At 45.0% G+C, this 23155-nt stretch overlaps 1 protein-coding gene across 1 annotated transcript in view; it reads left to right on the top strand.

Annotated features, from left to right (window-relative positions):
- Positions 1 to 23155, top strand: part of LOC143282478 (long-chain fatty acid transport protein 2-like) — a 31324-nt gene that overhangs the window by 954 nt on the left and 7215 nt on the right. The window contains exons 2-7 of the mRNA XM_076588131.1: positions 3285 to 3526; positions 14979 to 15234; positions 15688 to 15798; positions 16705 to 16923; positions 20154 to 20312; positions 21400 to 21524. Of these exons, the coding sequence (XP_076444246.1) occupies positions 3407 to 3526; positions 14979 to 15234; positions 15688 to 15798; positions 16705 to 16923; positions 20154 to 20312; positions 21400 to 21524 (990 nt within the window). The 5' untranslated portion in view covers positions 3285 to 3406. The remainder of the gene's footprint in view (positions 1 to 3284; positions 3527 to 14978; positions 15235 to 15687; positions 15799 to 16704; positions 16924 to 20153; positions 20313 to 21399; positions 21525 to 23155) is intronic.

Genomic DNA, 23155 nt, shown 5'->3' with positions numbered 1-23155 from the left:
ACTTTTTGTGCTTCGCGCGCGCGCGCGCGCGTGTGTGTGTGTGCGTGCGTGTGTGTGCAATGTGTGCGTGTGCGCACGCGCGCTCTTACGTGCTCGCGTGTCTGTGTGTTCACTGAAGCCGGCGTTTTTTTAAAATTTTTAATTAATTAATTTTATTTTTTTTTACTTTGATGGATTTCGTTGTAGGAGCCTATGTCGGATATATACGCAACTAGTCGGCTTTATGCTCACGAAACTGTTTTGGCGCATTTATGTATCTGCACAAAGAAGAATATTACATGACGAATGTAACCGGACGACAGACAGTAGGAAAATATATCTTGCTCTTATTTCAAGTTATTTCCAGCACAGAAACGTCATTTGGTTTATTTTGCATTGCCATTTATGATAGTAAATTGAGCATTCTTGTAAACTGAACATAAACAGTTTTATCAGTTGTCTTGAAAAATATTGGTAAATAAATCTTTGATACCTTGAGTATTTCGTGGTATTTACTTGCCGGAATCTTAATTTCATGCATATCTGTTTTGTAGTTTTCGATCAAAGTCAATTTGCAAGTGAAGGTGGTCATATTTACTTCAGTTTACCTATTACGGCACTCAGTGTGGTTATTTATCTATTTATTTATCATATTATCTATATTACTAATAGACCACACACTTTTGTTGCACATCCTTCACTACTACTATGGGGTTTCAGGATTAACTCTCTCTTGGGTCAAAAGCTATCTTTCAAGTTGCATCCAGACAGTCATTATCAATAATCACTCATCACTAAAAACAATATTTCAAACCATGTATGGAAATATAACACAACTAAGTTAAATGTTGAAAAAATGGTGCAAGTTGATATGTAGGGATATGGACATCTATTCCTTTTTTCTGTTTTTTGTGTTGTTGTTGTTGTTGTTGCTGTTGACTTATTCAAACATTCTCAGTTGTTTTTACTTAGAATGTTATATGTGTATATCAATTATATGGTGTGTTTTTTTTAGTTTTTTTTTTAATGTTGTTGTTTGTTTTTGTTTTATTTTCCTATTGGTACTATGTTTTTGTCAGATTTGTCTTTTCTCTTTTCCCAATATATGCGTTTATTCATTTAAAAAAGAAAAACAAGCAAAAAACACAAGCAAATAACTTAGTTATGTTTATTGTTAATGTCGACTGTATTCAGATTTGTAAAAAAAATCTTTTCATGTATTTTTTTCCATCTATTTTCAATTGTCATATTAAATTTATATACAAAATAAAACGTTGGTCGACCCAAGAAAGTCCGGGAAAAAAAAAAAAAAAATCACTCATCACAACCTGCGTCTGTTTTGTTTCGAGTTCCACAGGGTTCTGTCTTAGGTCCTATACTCTTCATCATGTACACCAAACCTCTTCATACACTCATTCAAAGTCACTTTGTTTCCAATCAATCTTTAGCAGATGACACACAGCTTTATGGAACAAGTAACCCTACAGAATTAGGTCAAACCATACAGACTTTACAGTCACACATCATAGATGTCAAATCATGGATAATCACAAAATGATAATAAAACAGAGGCACTTTTCATTCACTCAAAGCGCTCTTTTTTTGACTAAGCCTTCATCTATCCTGGTAGGAACCCCAGACATACCCTTCTCAGCATCTGTACGCAATTTAGGGTTCATGCTTTCAGATGACATGACACTTGACATACACATCAACCACATTTATAGGTCAGCATATGCAGTACTCCGTCAGATCAGCTCCATTCGCCAATATCTAACCACAAAAACCACAAAGACTTTGGTTTGTTCTTTTGTTCTGTCTGGATTTGATTATGGAAATGTTCTTCTTGCTGGCTGTCGCAAACACTGTGTCGACAAACTCCAAAAAGTTCAAAACTCTGCAGCACGACTCACTCTCAAAGCTAAGAAACGTCAACACGTCACCTCTTCACTGGCTCCCCATTCAAGCACGAATACAATACAAACTCTCAGTCCCATTCACAATCCAGAAAACTCCGTTCTTCAGATGACAAGTGCAATCTATCTAATTCCAAAGATTCGTACAAAAACTTTCTGTGAACGTTCCTTTTCTTTCTTTCTTTTTTTTTTTTTTTTTTTGCACCTAAACAGCGGAATTCATTACCCTCACACCTCCGTTACACCCCAACACCAACATTCAAAAGTACACTCAAAACAAATCTTTTCAAACTGTACTTTTCTCACTGAAACTTTTTCCATCTGCATTTGCTTGCTGTGATCTTTCTGCTGGATGTGCTCTTTGTGTTGATTTGTATACATTTGTGATGATTTTAATGCGTGTGATGCCTGGTTCTTTGGTGTTTATTTTTGACTGTGGTGAATCTGAATGTGATGTGCTTTGCTTCGCTGTGATTTGGGCTTGTGTGATTTGAGACTGTGGTGGTGCCTGTGTTGATTTATATATTCTTATGTAACTTTGTCTGTGCAAAATAAGCCTGCATTTTATTGTTATTATCATTAGACCGCTCGTTGTTGTTGCGTTACCAGCAAGTCTGTCAGGTCGCCCATTTCCCTTAACACCTGCACGTCCCGGGCAGTATGACCACGTATGTTTTTGAATCAAAAAGTTGCGCATTGCCTCATGCCACTCGTGGCTTCCACTTTCAGTTTTTTTTGCATGATGTTCATCGAATCCGTTAGAATCGTGGCATGCTGGTTTTCAGGCGTATGAATAGATGACAACCACTGGAATGCATGTGTCACTGCGCCAACTTCCATTGTCAGGCCTGGAGGTTGTGAGCACACTTTTGTTGATTCGACGATCCCTCTTGCTCGAGCATCTCGTGCTCTAGATCGATTAACAAGTGTAAAATAGAAAAGCAAAGGAAAATAGGAAGGATCGTGACAAGTTTGACGTTGAGGCAAGATGTGCATACATCAATAAACAGCTTTGTGAATGGCTTAGACCCGTACCATTCATATGAGAGTGGTTGTGTGTGTGTGTGTGTGTGTGTGTGTGTGTCTAGGCCCTGTGTGCCATTTGTTCGGCAGGAAAAACTACGTGATTCGAGAGTAAATTTGCAATATCTTTTGTCATGTGTCGGAATATTTCCTACTGGTTTTACACAGGATGCAGTTTGCAACTTGTGTGAATCATTATTCACCATATTGCCACGTGAGAGATGAGTAATACAAGAGATTATGTAAAATGATCATCCCACACATGAGCGTATTAGTTTCTCTTTGATTTGTTGGGAAGCAATTTGAAAATGTATCATACATCAGGCACATCTGAAAAATTGCTGAATAATAAAATTTTGTATTCAGCGTTTTCATCACCAGGCCGCCTGTGCCGAGTGGAAAGGTTCTAACCTTCCACAGAAGAAACCTGGTATTTACAGTCGCCTGTACTGAGAGGGAAGAGAGGACCAGTGGTCAGAATCGTGAGAATGCCTGTTTCACTGCTGGACAAAGCTTTGAGTGATATTGCGGGGAAGGTCACCCGGACAGAACTACTGGCTTTGCAGACCAAGTTCCCTTGGGTCAAATATGACGTTCAGTTGATGGAGGTGAGAGCCGTTTGTTGTCTGTCTGTCCCAGTCTCTCTCTCTCTCTCTCTCTCTCTCTCTCTCTCTCTGTGTTTGTGTGTGTGTGTGTGTGTGTGTGTGTGTGTGTGTGTGTGTGTGTAGTATTTATTTTATTTGTTAAGACTTCTTGCTATAGCGCATATTCTTGCTCTATGCGCTTTACAATAGCACTAAAAACATTCACTCAAACATCCCCACACAAACATATGCATATAATTTGAAACATAGGCGAGAGAGAACAATTAAAATAGGTCATGTCAGTTGATTAAATCAAGAAATGCAACAGGTATTAAAAAAAAATAGACAATTGAAATTGAAAGAACACAAGCACGTATAAGCATGCATGTATACGTAGGCACATACATACATACATACATACATACATACAAACACACAAAATACACAACGTGCGCAGACACACACACACATACACGTACACACGCGCGCGCGCGCACACACGCACACATGCACCAACGAACACAAGCCGCATACCCAAACACATTACTCACGCACTCACTCAGTGACACACACACATACACACACCTACAGGCACAGTACACACACGAACACAGATCAACAATCGCATATGCAAACTACTGCGACATTACATAAATATATATATATATATATATATATATATATATATATATATATATATATATATAATAAAATAAAATAAAAGTTCCTGCTAAGCATTTCCCTGAAGAAACACCCCACATTACACACACAGATCAAAACTAGAAACATGAAACAAATGTTCACACACACACACACACACACACACGAATGACAAACAATTGAAAAACACAGGCTACAACATCACATGATAAAGCAATATTCATCAAACATTTCTAGTAAAAACGTATGTACATCATTTCATTTAAGAAATTAAACCTGAAAATGTAAAAATGTACGTATTGTAAAAAAAACCCAAAAAAAACAAACAAAAAAAAAAAAAATCCCACTCACACCTCCACCCCGCCCACATACACTAGCACACACACACACACACACACACACACACACACACACACAACTCATCAACAACAACAAAAGCACAACCGATGGACAACTGAGTAAACAAACTACAACATTACTTCATAAAACAGTTCGTGTTAAAAAAAAAAATCTCTCACATACATATTTATACATTAGAAAACACACAACACACACACACCCACACACACACCAACTCACCCACCCGCACACCCGCAACACACAGACACAAGCTCGCGCGTGTGGGCGTGCAAACACCCGCCACCACCTCTCCCCTCTCGTTCCCCCCGCTCCCCGTCCGCCCCCCCCCCCCCACACACACACACAACACAACACAACCACACACCTCTATTTCATTTCAATTTCATACAACATTGTATGACTGTCTGAACAGGTGTGTCTTCAGGGCAGTTTTAAACTGTGAGGGGGGTTTCAGAGTAACGAGTTGTGAGTGGAAGCTGGTTCCAAACAGTTGTCGCAAAGTGAGAAAAAGATCGCTTGCCATAAGTCTTTGTTTTGATTCGAGGAACAGTGAAGGTTCTATTGTCTGAAGAAGAGCGGAGTTGTCTGGCAGGGGTATAGACATGAAGGAGATCAGAAAGATAGACAGGAAAGTAGGGATCAGTGAGAGAGTTGAAGTAAAGAGTGGATGTTTTATGTTGTATTCTTGCAGAGATTGGGAGCCAGTGAAGCTGTTGGAGGATTGGCTGTACGTGTTCGTGTTTTCTGACTCCGAATATCAGTCGTGCTGCTGAATTTTGAACCTTTTGAAGTTTGTCTAGGAGGTACTGAGGAATGGCAGAGAGTAAGGAGTTACAGTAATCAAATTTAGACAGAACGAGAGAACAGACGAGATTTTTGGTTGCATCAGAAGTGAGAAGATGGCGAATGCTACTGATTTTCCTGAGTTCATGGTAAGCAGAGCGACAGATGCTGGCCACGTGTTTTTCCATGGAGAGAGTGTCAGAAAAAGTTACCCCTAGATTTCTTGTAGCAGATGAGAACTGAATGTTTGTGTTACCAACAGACATAGAGGAGGGAGTAGAGTCAGGTAATGGTTTGTTCTGTGAGTGAATCAGGAGGACTTCAGTCTTGTCATCATTTTGTTTTAGTTTATTTACTGTCATCCAATGCTTGATGTCAGTAATGCATTCTTGAATGTTGTTAATGGTGTTATTGATCTGGTCAGGTGTACATGAGTCATATAATTGTGTGTCATCGGCAAAAGATTGGCTTTGGACGTTGTGCTGAGCTGTGATGGTACCAAGTGGCTTTGTGTACAAAATGAAGAGCACGGGTCCCAAAACTGATCCCTGGGGGACTCCGAATTCCAGAAGAGAAGGTTGAGAAAGGTTTTTGTTAGTAACGACAGTCTGGGTTCTATTGGACAGATAAGATGAAAACCATTTCAGTGTTGTGTCAGAAACGCCAAATGAATGAGAAAGACGATTAACGAGGATGTTGTGATCGATTGTATCGAATGCCGCTGAGAGATCTAAGAGGGTGAGGACAGAAAGTTTACCAGTATCTACAGACAGCAGAAGGTCGTTCATAACTTTGAGTAGAGCTGTTTCAGTGCTGTGGGAAGGGCGGTAGGCAGACTGTGAGACAGGAAACAGGTTGTTGTGATGCAGATATTCAGAGAGCTGGAGGAGGACAATCTTTTCTGTGACCTTGGAAAGAAAAGAGAGATTGCTGACAGGACGATAGTTTTTGAGGGTGTTTACATCGAGAGTCGGCTTCTTGAGCAGTGGTGTTACAATGGCTTTTTTGTACACATCTGGGAAAGTGCCTGACTGAAGAGAGTTGTTGATGATAGAGGTCAAGGCTGGGAGGAGCACATCAACACATTCAACCAAAAGGGATGTGGGGATTGGGTCAAGTGCACATGTTTTGGGGCTAGATTTTATAATGACTTGCTTAACTTCTTCCTCTGTGACAGGACGAAAACTATTGAAAGATGAGGAAGAGTGGGGTTTGTCAGCAAAGAAAGGATCGGGTACAGACTGGCTAAATGTTTCGAGCTCATCTCTAATTGTCTTTATCTTGGTAGTGAAAAAATCAGCGAAAGCATCAGAGAGGTCATTTGGAGGAATGTCAGTTGGCAGGATGAAGTCTCTGCTCCTGCCGAGGAGACGGTTACTGGTTAAGAATAAGTTTTTGACAGATGTACTGGCTTTGATCTTTGAGCTCCAGTACTCTTCTTTGGCATTCTGAACAATATCAGTGACTAACTGTTTCGCACGACGGCGCTCTTTCTTGGCGTCACGCAGGATGTCGCTGACAGCTGCGTACCACGGGGACGTGTGGCCTGAAGGCACACGCTTCTCTGTAGCTGGAGCATGTCTGTCCAGCAGTCCGCGAAGGCCATCATCCAGCTGTTGGGCGGAGAGGTCGGGTCCAAGGTCATCCAGCATGTCCTGGACGTCAGCCTTGAAGGAGCCCCTGTCAATGGCCTTGATGTCCCGCACTGTGCGGTAGACAGGCTGCCTCTTGGGGCGGGACACTTTAAGCCTGCAGAGAACAGCGGCATGGTCAGAGGAGACCATGTGGTTGACCCGGCAAGAATGGACGAGTTGATCAGCCTCTCGGTGCAGAACCCAGTCAAGGATGTGGCCGCTTCTGTAGTAGGTAGCCTCCTGCACACCCTGTGTGAAGTCGAACCTCGACACAATGTCCAGCACCTTGGAGGTAAGTGGATCGGCGGGCACGTCATAGTGCACATTGAAGTCGCCGACCACCACTGACTTCCCTCGTAGGAGGTTGCAGTAGTCGAGCAGGTCTGGCAGCTCTGTCAGAAATGTAGAGTTCAGAAGTTTGTTCTGTTTGCTTGGCGGTGGTCTGTACAGACAGAAGAAGTGGATGTGTTGGGGTGCTGTCAGTGTGAACTGAATCAGCTCACAGGAAGTGAGAGTGAAGGGGAAGGTGGAGGTGACGGTGACGGGGAGATGGTCGCGGTAGAGGACAGCAAGTCCCCCACCCCGTGTTGCACGAGGGAAGGACCTCAGCTTGTAGCCTGGCGGAACTAAGTCAGCACATTTGCTTTCATCGCCACTAGTTTTCAGCCACGTCTCTGTAAATGAAATGAAATTATGGTGCTTAGAGCCTCGCCGACCACTAAGGCCATTTCAAGGCTATCGCCGCGTCAATAACTACTACAACGATAAAAAAACAAACAAAAAAGAACCATTTAAAACGAGTCACCACTTCAAACTTTCCACTCCAAAGTTAAAAAAAAAAACTTCCATAGTTTAAAACCTTCAAATCTGGTTAAAAAGGTTCACTTCTTTTAAGAAGTCCATCAGCGCCCACGGAGGGACATCACGAAACAAAGTCTTCAAAGAAACCGCCGTGTAATGTCTGCATCTAACGTCATGCAGATCCCAACAGTCAAGGAGCACGTGTTTCACGTTGAGAGGCTCGTCACAGGGAATGCATCGAGGGGCCTCTTCCCCCTTCAACAAGTAAGAATGAGTAAAAAAAAGTGTGCCCCACACGCAGTCTGCACAGCACAGACTCCTCCTTTCTGTTCTTCACCCCCGAAGGGAGGGTCTCTTTTAGGTCTGGACGGATCTGGAAGAGCTTGTTGTCCGTCTGGGTGTTCCACTCCTCTTGCCATAGATCCTTAACGTAGGTGTTCACCTTCCGCTTCATGTCTGTATATGGCACAAAGGATCTGGACAATTCTTTCTTTACAGCGTTCCTGGCCAGCAGGTCCGCCCTTTCGTTACCACGAATGCCAACATGTCCAGGAACCCAGGCCAACACAACCTCGTATCCTTTCTTCGTTGCAAGAGTAAAAGTTTCATAAAATTCCAGCAGTTTGGGATGAGTGATATTCCTGCAGGCGATCGCCTCCAGGGCTGACAAGGAGTCGGAAAAGATCATGAATCTCTTTTGTTTTGAAGAGAGAACCATTTTTACCGCCAGAACCAGTGCGGTCAGTTCCGCGGTGTACACCGAGCTGTCAGACAGGATGTGTTCCGTTGAGGGCCGGTCAGGAAAGGCGGGACAGAACGCAGATGCGGCGACTCAGTTCTCTGACTTGGAACCGTCAGTGAAGATGCTTTGAAAAGTGGGGAATTTGTGGCACAGTTCCGAAAAGTAGGTTCTGTAGGCCAGAGAACTGGTGGTGTCCTTACGGTACGAGGCCAGATCGAATCAGACCTCAGGTGATGTAAAGGTCCACGGAGGGCTGTCAGGGAACTTAGAGAAATCTGAGATGCCACCGAGATCCAGATCGGCCTTTTCTAAGTGCGGCTGAATGCGGAGTCCGAGAGGAGGTATGCAGTTTGGGTTGTCTGTAAATTTCTTATCGAAAGGGTTGTTGAATACAGCGTCGTAAGCAGGGTTTGTAGGTTCAGAGAACAATTTCAAATAATAGTTCAGGGTCAGCTTCAGTCTGCGGTTGGAAAGAGGCGGTTCCCCCGCCTCTGCGTACAGGCTGTGCACAGGGGTGGTGCGGAAAGCACCTAAGCTGAGACGGAGCCCTTGATGGTGTACAGGGTCCAACAGTTTCAGGTAGGACGGTCTGGCCGAGCCGTATACAACACTTCCATAATCCAGTTTGGACCGGACCAGGGCTCTGTAGAGGTGCAAGAGAGTTCTCTTATCAGCACCCCAGTTCGTGTGTGCCACAACTCGGATGATGTTCAGGGCTTTTAGGCAAGATATTTTCAGCTGTTTAATATGGCTGAGGAAGTTCAGCTTCTGATCAAAGACGACCCCTAAAAATCTGGCTTCCTTGACCGCCGGGATGGTGGATGTTCCCAGACGGATTTCAGGATCCGGATAGAACTGGCGAAAATTATGAAAATGGGTGCATTCAGTTTTGGAGGATGAAAATGTGAAGCCATTCTCCTCTGCCCAACACTGGATTTTGTTGACGCAGAGCTGAAGTCGTCGCTGGATGCTGGCGTACGTGCTGCCGGTTGCATATAAGGCAAAATCATCCACGAACAGCGAGCTGTCCGATCCTTTCTGAACGGATTGAACGATGTCATTAATTTTGATGCTGAAAAGAGCCGGCGACAGGATGCTCCCTTGCGGGACACCCAGCTCCTGCTCGTGAATGTCGGACAGGGTGGTGCCGACTCTCACCTGGAATTGTCTGTCTTGTAAAAAATTGTGGATGAACTGAGGCAGGTGTCCTCGGAAGCCGAGCTTGTGCAAGTCCGAGAGAATACCAAACTTCCACGTGGTATCGTAAGCTTTCTCCAAGTCAAAAAATATGGCCACCACATGTTGTTTGTTCACGAAAGCATTTCTTACAGTGGTTTCCAGACGAACCAGATGGTCAACGGTAGAGCGATGCTTGCGGAAACCGCACTGTTCTTTCGCCAGAAGGCCGTCGGTCTCTAGTTTCCACATCAGTCTACCGTTGACCATCTTCTCCATCAGTTTGCAGATGCAGCTGGTCAGTGCAATTGGGCGGTAGTTGGAGGGGTTCGAGGGGTCTTTTCCCGGTTTCGGCAGCGGGATTATGAGGGCTTTCCGCCAGGAAGGTGGAAAGAAGCCTGTGACCCAGATGTGGTTATAAACTTTAAGCAGGGTGTCCAGACAGGTTTGGGGAAGGTGCTTTAGGAGTTTATAATGGACCTCGTCCATTCCTGGACAGGAATCCGTACAGGTCTGAAGGGCAGATTTAAGTTCATTCATTGTGAAAGGAAGGTTGTAATTCTCTGTGTTGTCGGAAAAGAAGTTACATGGTGTTTTTTCTGACAGGTTTTTGGTTTTAAGAAACCGAGCAGATTTGTTAGCAGATCTCGAGTTCTGTTCTATTGTGGAGGCAAGCAAATTGGCAACTGCTTTCTTCTCTGTGACCAGAGCGTCTGAAAGTTTAAGATGGTGAAAGGTCGGGCATACGTTTTTGCCCTTAATTCTTTTGAAAACCCTCCACACTTTCTTCTTGGGTGTGTTGGAGGTTAAGGAAGAGCAAAAATCTCTCCATGACTTCCTCTGGCTCTTTTTAAAAACATACCTGGCTTTCGCCCTCAGCTGTTGATGGGTTCGAACGCTATCGGTCTCCGGTCTCCGAAAGACGCGTCTCCGAGAGACTTGCGGGCCTCCCGACATTCCGCGTTGAACCAGGGCGTTCTAGGGACCTGAGGCTTGGAGGTAGACGATGGGACTGCTGCTTTGGCGCAATCTAAAACGATCCGAGTCAGAGCGTCAGCAGGGTCCTTCAATACTGTTTCTTCCTGCAGCTCCGCTCTTATCTTGGTGGTAAAAAAACTCCAGTCTGCTTTGTCGTAATACAGGCGGTCAGGCAGAGAGTCACCTTCTCCATCTGTGGGGCGGAGGACGACAGGAAAGTGGTCACTCCCGTGCAGATCGTCGTGCACTTTCCACTCGTAGTCCAGGACCAACGATGGATCGCAGACCGACAGATCTAAACACGAGAGCTTTCCAGAGGACAGATGCAGGTAAGTGGGAGACTTGTCGTTAAGACAGCACAAGTCCACGTCGGAAAGAAGGTTTTCCAAGAGAAGACCTCGGGCTGATGTCATCTCACTTCCCCAGAGCGGGGAGTGTCCATTGAAGTCGCCCAACAGTAAAAACGGACGTGGGAGCTGGTCGACCAGGTTCATGAGGTCCTGCCTCAGAACACGGACGGAAGGAGGAAGGTAGAGAGAGCAGACAGTGATGGTTTTCTCAAGCGTGACTATGACTGCCACCGCCTGTAAAGGGGTGCTTAAAAGAACTGTACTGTATAAAAGGGACTTGCGAATAAAAAGAGCGACACCTCCCGTCAATCCCTCTTGCTTCGGTTGAGCGGGTTTAAAAACGGAGTTAAAACCAGAGAGAGATAAAACCTTGCCATCTCTTTGCAGAGTCTCCTGCAGCGCCAGCACTGAAGGTTTCAAAGCACGACAAAGCAGCTGGAGTTCCTGAAAATTGGCGTGGAACCCCCGGATGTTCCAGTGGATCACTGCCATTAAAAAAGGTTAAAAAAAAAAATAAAGCAGCAGCCTATTCCATCGCTACCCCCTGCTCCTCTGCTTGCGGTGGCTCAAGGTCCGCCAGGATGGAGTATTTATTTTTCGAAATAAATTTTTCGGATTCCGACCGAGTCGGAATATCCACCACCTCGGCCCTTCCCGATCCCGCCGAGGCCGCAACCCTCCCCTCCTTGAGTTTTGGAGGTACGGGGGGTTTCTGGCCACTTCTGCCAGCCCGAGGGCCAGGCAGACGAGAGGCGGGGCGAGGGGTGCCGGGGGGTGGGGTGGGGCGGGAGGCGGACAACGTGCCTCCGCCCGAGGCTTTTCTCTCCCGCCCAGCAGCCCCTGAGGACTGCCGCACAGGATGGGAAGGGGTGGACACGGCGTCTCCACCCAAGGCCAACGGTTCTAACAAGGCGGTTAAGTCGTCTGTCTGCGTTCCTGTGGACGTCGTCTGGACCGCGACGTCCACCATCCTGGGTCTGACGACAGAGGCATACGACGCCTTAGGCGACGCGGCCTCCACCTGTTTCCTTGCCTCAAAGAAGGAAATTTTCTTTTCTGTCTTGACTTTCTGGATTTGTTTTCCTTTTTTCCAGGCGGGGCAGTCTTTCAATGAGGACGGGTAGCCACCTCCGCAGTTCGCACACCGGGCTGGGTTGACGCAATCGCCCTGGTGCGCCGCCTTCGAACAGGTGCCACACGCCTCTTCCTCCTTACATCGGTCTCTCACGTGTCCGAATTTCTGGCACTTAAAGCATCTCAGAGGGGACGGCACGTACAGGCTTACATTAACTAGCAGGTATCCGACGCGAATGTCCTTGGGGACATCCGGGCAGCAGAAGGTGAGGAAGAAAGTGTTGGTCGGGACTCTATCCGACCCCTTCCTCACCGTCACCCTGTACACGTCGGTCACTCCCTGAGAGGACAGCTCACTCTTGATCTCGGCCTCAGACACACCTTTCAACTCCGGGCATCTGATGACCCCCTTTGAGCAGTTGAGACCTTTGTGAGGGGAAACCTTCACCGCCCTATCCATGAAAGTGGTCGCCTTGAGAAGGAGCTGTGTCTGCCTTTTGGACTCCGTCTGAACTAAAAACGCTCCGTTCCTCAGCCTCTTGATGGACTTCAGCGATCCTGCCAGACACTGAAAGCCCTTCTGGATAGCGAAGGGGCTGAGAGCCGACAACGGCTTGTCGTCATCAGCGCCCTCCATCACCAGCCACGATGGCCAAAATCCAGAGGTCTCAACGACCTCCGAATCGGAGTCTGAGTCGTCCGTTCCCTGTCTTCGTCTTTTACCCGAGTTAGGGGTGTGTGATTTTTTGGAAGTCATGTTGAAAAAAATGTAAATTCATCCCTCCCTTACCCACCCACCATGGGGTCCAACTTAGGGGCCAGGGTCAAGGGAACACCAGCTTGACCCCTTCCAGGTTTCGGGAGGGATATACGACCAACAGTCCAGCTCCAACGTGTTCCCCCCCGATCATGCCCAGCTCCCGGGGACAGAGAACCGAGCACTACGGGGGTTACCTTCGTCAGCCACTAAACTGCCAGTCTTGACCCAGCCCCACGAAGGGGTAGCTGATTAACACACACGGGCCAATGTGTGCCGCCTGTCTTAGGAGAGGTCCGAGCCAAAGGGATGTGTTGAGAGCAGCGTGCTCTCTCAATCCACAGGATCTCATTCCCCTCCATCACAGGTCGCGCCGCACGGCAAACACGGTGGGCCAAAAGAAGGCCGCAGAGAAAAAAAGAATGTGGAAAAGAAGGCTTGATGGGGAGCTGAGGACAGAAAAGAGGCAGTAAAAAGAAGAATAGAGAACAGCGAAAGGGACAGTGGGTCACGTTTAGTTTGGGCCTCACTCACGACCTGTTCGGCATGGGAAGCCCTATCAGGGGCATCAGTACAAAACCACCACTTATTCAGCCCTGACAGCTACGATGGCTATGTAGGCTGTCAATTAAGACCTGGGATCAGAGCACCAAACCCCAAGAAGCACTGATGCCCCCGCCGACATAGCTCGCTCGATCACTGGCCACTAAGCCTCCCGACCACGACAAGGTAGTGACCCTCCCGGGAGTGGGTCAGGAGAACACCAGCCTGACCCACTCCAGGTTTCGGGAGGAGCCACGTCTCTGTGAAAAATAAAACATCCATATTCTCATCCTTGATGAAGTCCACAATCTGTGTCCGCTTAGACTTTGAGCTGACGGACTGTGTATTAAATAGGCCCACAGTCATTCTGGTGTCTTGATGCCGACCATTGATGGCGATGACGTTGCCGATTTGAGTGTGCCCGAGGTCCAGTAAGTGTGGTGGAGTTGCTTGACCATCTTATTTGGTGTTTTTGATGCCCTTAATGGCCTGTATCGTGCGAGGTCATCAGCTTGGTGGTGGGCTGCAGAGCGACAGAACGCATCCACGACAGTCTCAGTTCCTCTGCTCTCCATACTGATGAGCGGGATGGGCTGAGGGGGGAGACCGTTTTTCACAGGGCACAGGGGAAAATATATTAAAATGCTCAAAATGCTGGTAAAACTCATGAGTTCTGTTATTTTAATAACTTTTTGAATGTAAACAAAATTTAACGTCGGCAGGCGCCTGTGTTCAATGACGCTTGTTTCACTGAGTGCTCGTGCACTGCAAATAACGGATGTGTTTAAGCACGCTCACGTGAGGAGTTCAGCAACATTTGGCAAGGTCGTACTGCAAACGTGCCTACGAAAAACTCGTGCAGCAGACACAGAACGATAATGAACATCTGTTGATCTTCTTGAGTGGTGTTGAAATTTTGTTCCCTTCTTCGACAGTAGTAATCAGTAAAAACAGTAATTGTGGACAATCTACCAACCTTCTGTCACAACGAAAAACACTTTCACATTCACACACCATCCAACAGTATCTGTGTTGAAGTTTTCCGAAATCTATGCACTATAACAGTTGTAATTTACACAACAAACAGGAGCACAATTCTCACACGTCCGCCCGGAAGTAAATATACACTGTGATAATTATATATATATGATACAAGTATGTATATATACATTATAGTTATCCCTGTATGGTTATCTATGTATCTAGTACTCAGTTGTATTTGTTCTATTTTACTGTTGTTATTCCCTTTTGGTTAGCAATAAATATATGTTAATATAGTTATCCCTGTATGGTTAACTATGTATCAGTTGCATTTGTTGTATTTTACTGTTGTTATTCCCTTTTGGTTAGCAATAAATATATAAGTTATTGTTTGCAAATATCTACTGGAATATTTCTTTGTACTTGTAGTTATCGCTAATTAGCTAGCATCTATGCTACCTTGTTGTGTGTAATCCGTTACAATTTGACGCCCGAAAAAACAACAACAATGAAAACACCCAACACAAAAAACCACAATTAAAAAAACAAACAAACAAAACAAAACAAAAAACAAAAAAAAACAACAACCAAAAAACCCCCAACATATTAGTACACGCGGGTGTGTTCTGAATTCCAGCTGCAGGAGAAACAGCAGAATGCCAAAGACGACTTCATGACGGGCGGGTTTCTGATCGACAAGTTTGAAGCCCGTGTGGCCAGCCACCCGCAGAAAGCCATGCTGGTTTTCGAGGACTGCGTCTTCACGTACGGGTTCATGAACGAGCAGGCCAACAGGGTTGCCTACGTGGCGCGTCGTCACCTTGGGCTGAAGTTCGGGGACACAGTAGCTGTCATGATTCCCAACGACCCTGCGTTCGTGTGGACTGTATTGGGTGAGTCTCTACTCTAGCTAATGTTCTAAATTAAAGGTAGATCTCTCTCTCTCTCTGTCTCTGTCGCTCATTCTCTCTCTGTCTCCTCTCTTTCCCTTCATCCTTGTTTATAACTTTGTGCCTCCAGCAATCTCGTTCTATCAAAATGATGAGCTCTCTCTCTCTCTCTCTCTCTCTCTCTCTCTCTCTCTCTCTCTCTCTCTCAAGATAAAAACATGGTGATGAAAACAACGAACAAGAAAACGAAAAACAGGAAGCACATTTTGAGGAATGTTTTCAAATTCAATTTGATTAAGTTTTGGACATTTCGGCTGAAATGACCGGAGATTCTTTAAGTGCTGTCAGTTTTCAGACATTTGGGTGGATTATATTACTTGATGTTGTATATAATTTTTTCCCCCAGCTTTCATTCAGTTGTCTACTATCAGTGAGGCTGTTATCCTTTGTCCATAGGTTTCCAGAAGATGGGGATTGCAGTGGCATTGATCAACACCAACTTGCGAATGAAGTCACTGGTTCACAGTGTGTTGGCGACTGAACCCAAGGCCTTCATTGTCGGAGCAGGTGAGGCGATTTTGATCGATCATTAAATAAATCTGTCAATAGATAAATAAGTAAGGGTGTGATCTCTCTTCAACATATTTCTCATTCATGTGAAAGCAACTACCTAGAGACCTTACATATCCTCGACATTCTATGTCTTGGCTATACTACATAAGATAACTGTTCTTTGATGAAAACATTTTCTGTCTTCCACTTGTGAAAAAATATTTAAATTTTTACACTTTGTTAAACGTGTTTAAAATAATTTTCAAAACAAATTTATCATGGTCCAGGTCATCTGGAATACCGACCCTTCCATGTCATATTAGTCACTTTTTTCGTCATATCCTCTTTCACGTGGTTAGACTCCTCTGTGTGTGGGGGCGGGCAGACGCGCGCGCACGCGCGTGCTTTTCGTTTAAATCCTGGTTGGTCTTTTACGATTATGTATGATTGTCAGTCGTGTCCGACTATGACCATCAAAACAGCAGAGGAGGCAACTGCTGTCCGGAGTATCTGGGCTAGAATTTGATTATAGTGGAGAGTGTCTTACCCAAGTTACATCCCCACTCTCTCGGCCAAGAGGGGTTTAGGACAGTCGGCGTCGAGGTGGTTCTCAAGGGCAAACTAGCCCCCCAAGGCTGCAGCACTAAGAGTCAGTGCAATCTTGCCTCCGGGTTTGAGAGTCACAGTCCTTCGCAAAAGACTAAGCTGTAAATGACTTTCCACTGCAATGGAGAAACCATTGATCATACAGCTCTCACTTTGCTGTTGGCCCAGCTGTAAGCTTTTGTCAATCCGTGATATAAACTGAGCGTTGGTCTAACGATTACTTATGTTTAAAATACATTAGCATATTCTCAGAACTTATCACTCCCTTTCATGGGTCGTCTGCTTTTTAATAATATTTTATTGTGTGCCAAACAGGGGAAGATAGTCTCCATGCAGCCACCGACGTTCTGGAAAAGCTGCAGGGTCTGCGGGTGTATGTTCAGGGGCAGTCACCCGGCAGCGGGCTTCCTGCGGGCGTGACGGACTTTGACTCCCTGATGAAGAGAGCATTGCCTGTACAGCCCGACCATGGCGTACGAGCGGAGATGACGTATGACTCCATTACAGCCTACCTTTATACTTCCGGCACAACTGGTAAAGTGGATCCCGAACGATTTCATGTCTTTCAGCACTGGTGCAGTGAATCTGTATATATATATATATATATATATATATGTGTGTGTGTGTGTGTGTGTGTGTGTGTGTGTGTGTGTGTGTGTGTGTGTGTGTGTGTTGCACAGAAAAACCTGCGGGGAACCATAAAAAAGTACAACATTGGTCAAAAGCTGATCAACACCATCCAACAACTGAAGCTGTATGCAAAAGCCTACAGTGCAATCCTTGTTCAAGAACCTGTCGCCAACTGGTTCCACACGTCTAACTCCTACTCTCTTCAGCACCTTCCTGGAATGTATGATGATTGATGCCCACTCTGGCTCTAGCTGGCAATAGCAACATCGGAGGACGTGCCGTCGCAAATCTCCGATTCGCTGATTATATTGATACTGTAGTGAGGGAAAAGTGGCAGAACTTCTGAGCTGCTTGAACGATACATCAACCAAGAAGGGAAATGGAGATCACCTCCAAGAATCGAATACAATAGAATAGAATATGTCTTTATTACCAAGTGTACCGGGGTCACAAGGAATATTGGGGGGGATAGTACATAGCAAAATACGAACATAAATCGAAAATCATACACAAACACAGATACAGTAGAAATTAGGATACATACAAGTGCATATCAATATAAAAACTTGTGCATACTCACACATGCACGCACTGCACACACACACACACACACACACACACACATGCACACACACACGTTTGAACAGAAGCTGCATATTACATGTGGATGGGGCTGATGACTAAATCTTTCGGTAGATGGTTGTTGGTTGCACAATTCTATTTATCACACTGGATTTGTTCGAGAGACATGGCATTGACTGCTTTGGGGAAAAAGCTATTGGCGAAGCGATTGGTTTCCGTCCTTATACTTCTGTACCGTCGACCAGAGGGGAGCATCTAGAAAATCCCAAAAGCTGGATGTGATTCGTTCTGGCTGATTGATTTTGCTTTTTTGAGTAGTCGCTTATAATATATGTCTTCTAGAGAAGGTAGATCAGTCCCGGTAATCTTGGTGGCAGTTTTCAGAAGATGAAATTCATGACAAAGCACATGGATCCAGTCATGACTAAAATCAATCTCGGCATCATCATCAGTGAGGAAGGGTTCAAGACCGAAAAATACTGGCAAATGCTGCACAGATTGCAACAGCACCGACAAGACTGTTCAAAACCCACATGGAGAGACAAGAACACAGGTCTCAGAACGAAGCTGAATCTCCTGCATGCACTCGTTCTCTCGATGTTCTGGCATGCATGGTAGTCCTGGACTCTTACAGCACAGCTTCAGAAAAGGATCTACGCAATGGAAATGAGATGCTTCGATCTTAAGACTTCTTGGCATTTTGAACAAGGACCACATAAGAAATGAAGAAGTCAGGAAAACCATCAGACAACACTGGGGCCAGTAAGAACGCCTTCTGACCGATGTATAAAAAAAAAGAAAAAAAAAGGGGGTGGGGTTGTGGGGTGGGGTGGCAACATGGAAAGATCTGACGGGCTTTCCATGACCATCCTTCAGCAGCTGCTGGCGAAAAGGAAACTCTATGCAGACAGCGAAAGAAATGGGCAGACATCATCACTAAGTGGACAGAGAGGAGCATTGCCAGGCCACATCCCACGACCCGCCAGGAGTGAAGAATGTTGGTGATGTGCTCGGCAGTGCAGCGCCCCCCACGACCAAACCAGGTTTTCAGGATCAGTGACAGTAACAGTTTGTAGTTTCAAGGAGGCGACAGAGTGTGCGGGCTGATCCATATGCTTCACTACATCTGCCTTTGGGGGGTGGGGGGGGGGGGGATGGGGGTTGTTTTTCTTTTGATAAAAAAAGGAAAGAGGGGGCTGGGGGTGGGTGGGAGGGGAAGTACAGAAGGACAAGGGGTGGTGGTGTGGGGGTGGGGGTGTGGTCCTCCGTTTTTTGGGTCAGCCACCGATACCCATTTCCGTATTTTAGTTTTGTTCTCTTGAAGAATTATAGGTGTGTTGATTGTGCTACATTGCTTATCTCTAAAAATAGCTTGTGGGTAGGGGTAGATGTCAGCAATGTCTGTGATTGTGATACATTTCTTATCACTGACACTGAGAGAGAGAGAGAGACGAGACGAGACGAAACGAATTTTTATTTAACGAGGGTAGTGGAGTAAGCACAGACAGCAAAGGCAAAACACACACACACACACACACACACACACACACACACACACACACACACACACACACACACACACACACACACAATTACATATGAAAATAAAAGGCATAAATGAAACCATGCACATTACCTAATTAAGCACGACACGTACAGACTATCATTGAAAAGACCAAATCATTAAGGAAAAAAAAAGGAGGAGAGATAGATTGACAGAGATGCGACATGGGTGGTGAATCAAAAGCAAACTTCATTTTCTATATTCATAAAATATCACTGACATTGGAACATAATCAGTACATTTTAGGATAAAGAGGTGCCAAGTTTGAGAGATTCATTAGGTATATTAGTAAGTCAGATTTGAATGTTTGAAAATTTGATTTCGTTTTTAAAGTTTCTGGGATATGATTCCATAACCACCCCCTTAATATGCAAGGCTTGATTTATATAATAAGATAGTAGTAAATGGAAGGTTTATCTTATGTGAGTGTCGATAATTATTAAAACTAAACATATTTGTCAGATAGGATGGAGCGTTGCCATAAAGGATTTTGTACATGAACAGTCCTTTATTGTATAATAGTTTAGCCTTAAGTGGAAGGATGCCTATTTGTAATCAGTTTCTGTCAATGTTGAAGATTTGTAAATGGTAAGTTTTACGGCTCTTTTGTGGATACTAATGAACGGTTTTAGTAAATTATTGCTTGCTGAATCCCAAAGAGTGGAAGCGTAGTCAGTATTGGATTGAATGTATGAGTAAAAGAATAAATTTCTAGCATGTATGGAAAGGAAAGGAGGAGAGAGAGAGGGAGTGTGTGTGTGTGTGTGTGTGTGTGTGTGTGTGTGTGTGTGTGTGTGTGTAAACGCTTCCCTCTTTCTGTAATAGCACTGACCAGCACTGACATAAGGTTTAGCCAAAATATGCCTGGAAACCTCTCCACATGCTATAATCATCTATAGCACCCGGTGTGTGTGTGTGTATGTGTGTGTGTGTGTGTGTGTGTGTGTGTGTGTGTGTGTGTGTGTGTGTGTGTGTGTGTGTGTTCAAGGTTTCCCTAAGCCTGTGTACATCAGTCACAGGAAGGCGATGGGTTTAGCTTGCGTTCTGAGTGGGGTGGACCTTTCGCCAGACGACGTCCTCTACGCAGTGCTTCCCCTTTTCCATATCCTGGCGGGCACCGTGGGTCTCTTTGGCGTTATCCACAAAGGTGTGTGTGTGTGTGTGTGTGTGTGTGTGTGTCTGTGTCTGTGTCTGTGTGTGTGTCTGTGTGTGTGTCTGTGTGTGTGTGTGTCTGTGTGTGTGTGTGTGTGTGTGTGTGTGATGGAGAGAGAGAGAGGGAGAGAGAGGGAGAGAGAGAGAGAGAGAGAGAGAGAGAGAGAGAGTTAGTTTTCGTTCTGTGTGTGATGGAGCATAACATGGGCCCAGTTGTTCTTGATCATTATTTAATGCGGAACGCTCATGGCCTCGATGGAAATGGATTGGACACGTCATGCGAAGAGAGCAAGGTTACCTCACACGGACAGCCCTTCACTGGACACCAGAAGGTGAGCGCAAGAGAAGAAGAAGGCCAAAGAACACCTGGCGCAGAACAGTCAAAGAACTCGATTCCCTGAAGTGCAACTGCTGGGTTCTGTGTAGAGTCTGGGCCCAAAATAGACATGAGTGGCGGTTCTTCGTTGCCGCCTTGCATCCCATTGGGTTTAACGGGAGGTAAGTAAGCAAGCTCAAGGCCTGAGTTACAGTTCGTTACTTGTAGACTCAGTTCAGTTCAGTTCAGTTTAGTTCAGTTCAGTTCAGTTACTCAAGGAGGCGTCAGTGCGTTCGGACGAATCCATATACGCTACACCACATGAGCTAAGCAGATGCCTGACCAGCAGCATAACCTTACGCACTTAGGCCTTGAGAAAAAAGAAAGAAAGAAAGAAAGCTCATAATGGATACATCATTAACTCTCTCCATACGAACGGCGAAAGAGACGACGTTAACAGCGTTTCACCCCAATTACCACCATCAAAATATTACAAGCGGAAGGCTCTTACACTGAAGAGGTGAATGTTGACAAAGAATACCACAATTCTGACGGCGGAAGCTAAAGGTTGGGTCATTGAGACACCCACTGGACATCCGAGGGGTCTGTGTAGAGGAGAAGAGAGGACTGGCCGTACTGAGTGAGTTAAATTAATGGATAAATATATACACAAATAAATAAATAGATAAATAAACGGATAAAATGTAGACCATTGACACTGAAGGAGTGTACAGCATATCACACAGTTGATGGTGTTGTGTCCCAGGGTGTACCATGGTCCTCAAGAGGAAGTTCTCGGCCTCTCACTTCTGGTCGGACTGCCGGCGACACAACGTGACGGTGTTACTGTACATTGGAGAGATCTTCAGGTACATCCTGGCTCAACCCAAGGTCAGTGTTGGTGCGGGTAACTAGAACGGAAAGAGATAAGCGTATATTTACCTACACACATTGACACACACACTCTTTCCCTCACACACGTACAGACACACACTCTCTCCCTCACACACGCACACGACACACACACACACACACACACATACACACACACACACACACAGGGTGTTACAGATGGTTATAGCATGTGGTGAGGTTTCCAGGCATATTCTGGCTAAACCCAATGTCAGTGCTGGTAAGTGCTATTACAGAAAGAGGGAAGCGTTCACACACACACACTCTCTCTCTCTCTCTCTCTCTCACTCTGTCTGTCTTTCTCCCCTCTCTCTTTCACGCACTGAGGTCCATCCCACACTAATCTACACTTTGCTCCCTCTGTCAGTTCCAGACTCATTCATCAGACACACTTGTCCACACATAGTGGCCTTAAGGGTCATCCACCACGGATCAAAGAGAGGCTCTGATGTAAAGTATGTTAGACAGGAGTTTGACCAAACCTTTGCGATTTACAGACATCTGCTGAAATAGTATCAACTTCCTGCAGAATCGGGTGTTTTGGTTGTATTTGCATTTGTATTTCTTTTTATCACAGCAGATTTATCTGTGTGAAATTCGGGCTGCTCTCCCCAGAGAGAGCGCGTCGCTACACTACAGCGCCACCCATTTTGTTGTTGTATTTTTTCCTGCGTGCACTATTATTTGTTTTTCCTATCGAAGTGGATTTTTCTACAGAATTTTGCCAGGAACAACCCTTTTGTTGCCGTGGGTTCTTTTACGTGCGCTAAGTGCACACGGGACCTCGGTTTATCGTCTCATCCGAATAACTAGCGTCCAGACCACCACTCAAGGGCTTGTGGAGGGGGAGAAAATATCGGCGGCTGAGCCGTGATTCGAACCAGCGCGCTCAGATTCTCTCGATTCCTAGGCGGACGCGTTACCTCTAGGCCACCACTCCACATGTATATGATTATGCTGCACAGAGATCATTGCTCTGTTGTATTCAACATTAATTATTGAATACAGATGTTGCAAGCAAGCAGTTTTTCCGTGTATATATATATATATATATATATATATATATATATATATATATATATATATATATATATACTGAAGCAGGGAATTATGTACACACGCTGACAAATGGAGGAACTAGCACCCTTGTTAAGTTCCTGGAGGCGGGACCGCTATTGTAAGTGTCACCACACGCAGGCACTGTGCAAAATTACAGAGCAGGGACAGAAGCACTCATGCAGGCCGCCTCCTTGAGGAACGACCGGAAGAACGATAACGAATTTGTTACCATGTTTGTTTGTTTGTGTCTTTTTGTTGTTGTTGTTGTTGTTTTGTTAGCTTGTTTTCGTGTCCTATAAAATGATTCAATGGTTAAACTTCAATAAAACAATGAATAATGTGCAAATACTTATATGTTTTCATTTTGGTGTCCGCGGTGCACATATGAGGTGATATATTTTCAAATCATTACGCTTCTTTAATTGGAGAGAGAGAGAGAGAGAGAGAGAGAGAGAGAGAGAGAGAGAGAGAGAGAGAGACAGACAGACAGACAGACAGACAGACAGACGGATTTATTTTATGCCAACTGTGTATGCATATTACGTCTCCCT

This window comes from Babylonia areolata, chromosome 5, assembly GCF_041734735.1.
Source record: "Babylonia areolata isolate BAREFJ2019XMU chromosome 5, ASM4173473v1, whole genome shotgun sequence".
Classification (NCBI taxonomy): Eukaryota; Metazoa; Mollusca; class Gastropoda; order Neogastropoda; family Buccinidae; genus Babylonia; species Babylonia areolata.
The sequence above is the reverse complement of the archived record's forward strand: the minus strand, read 5'-3'. Positions and strand labels throughout refer to the sequence as shown.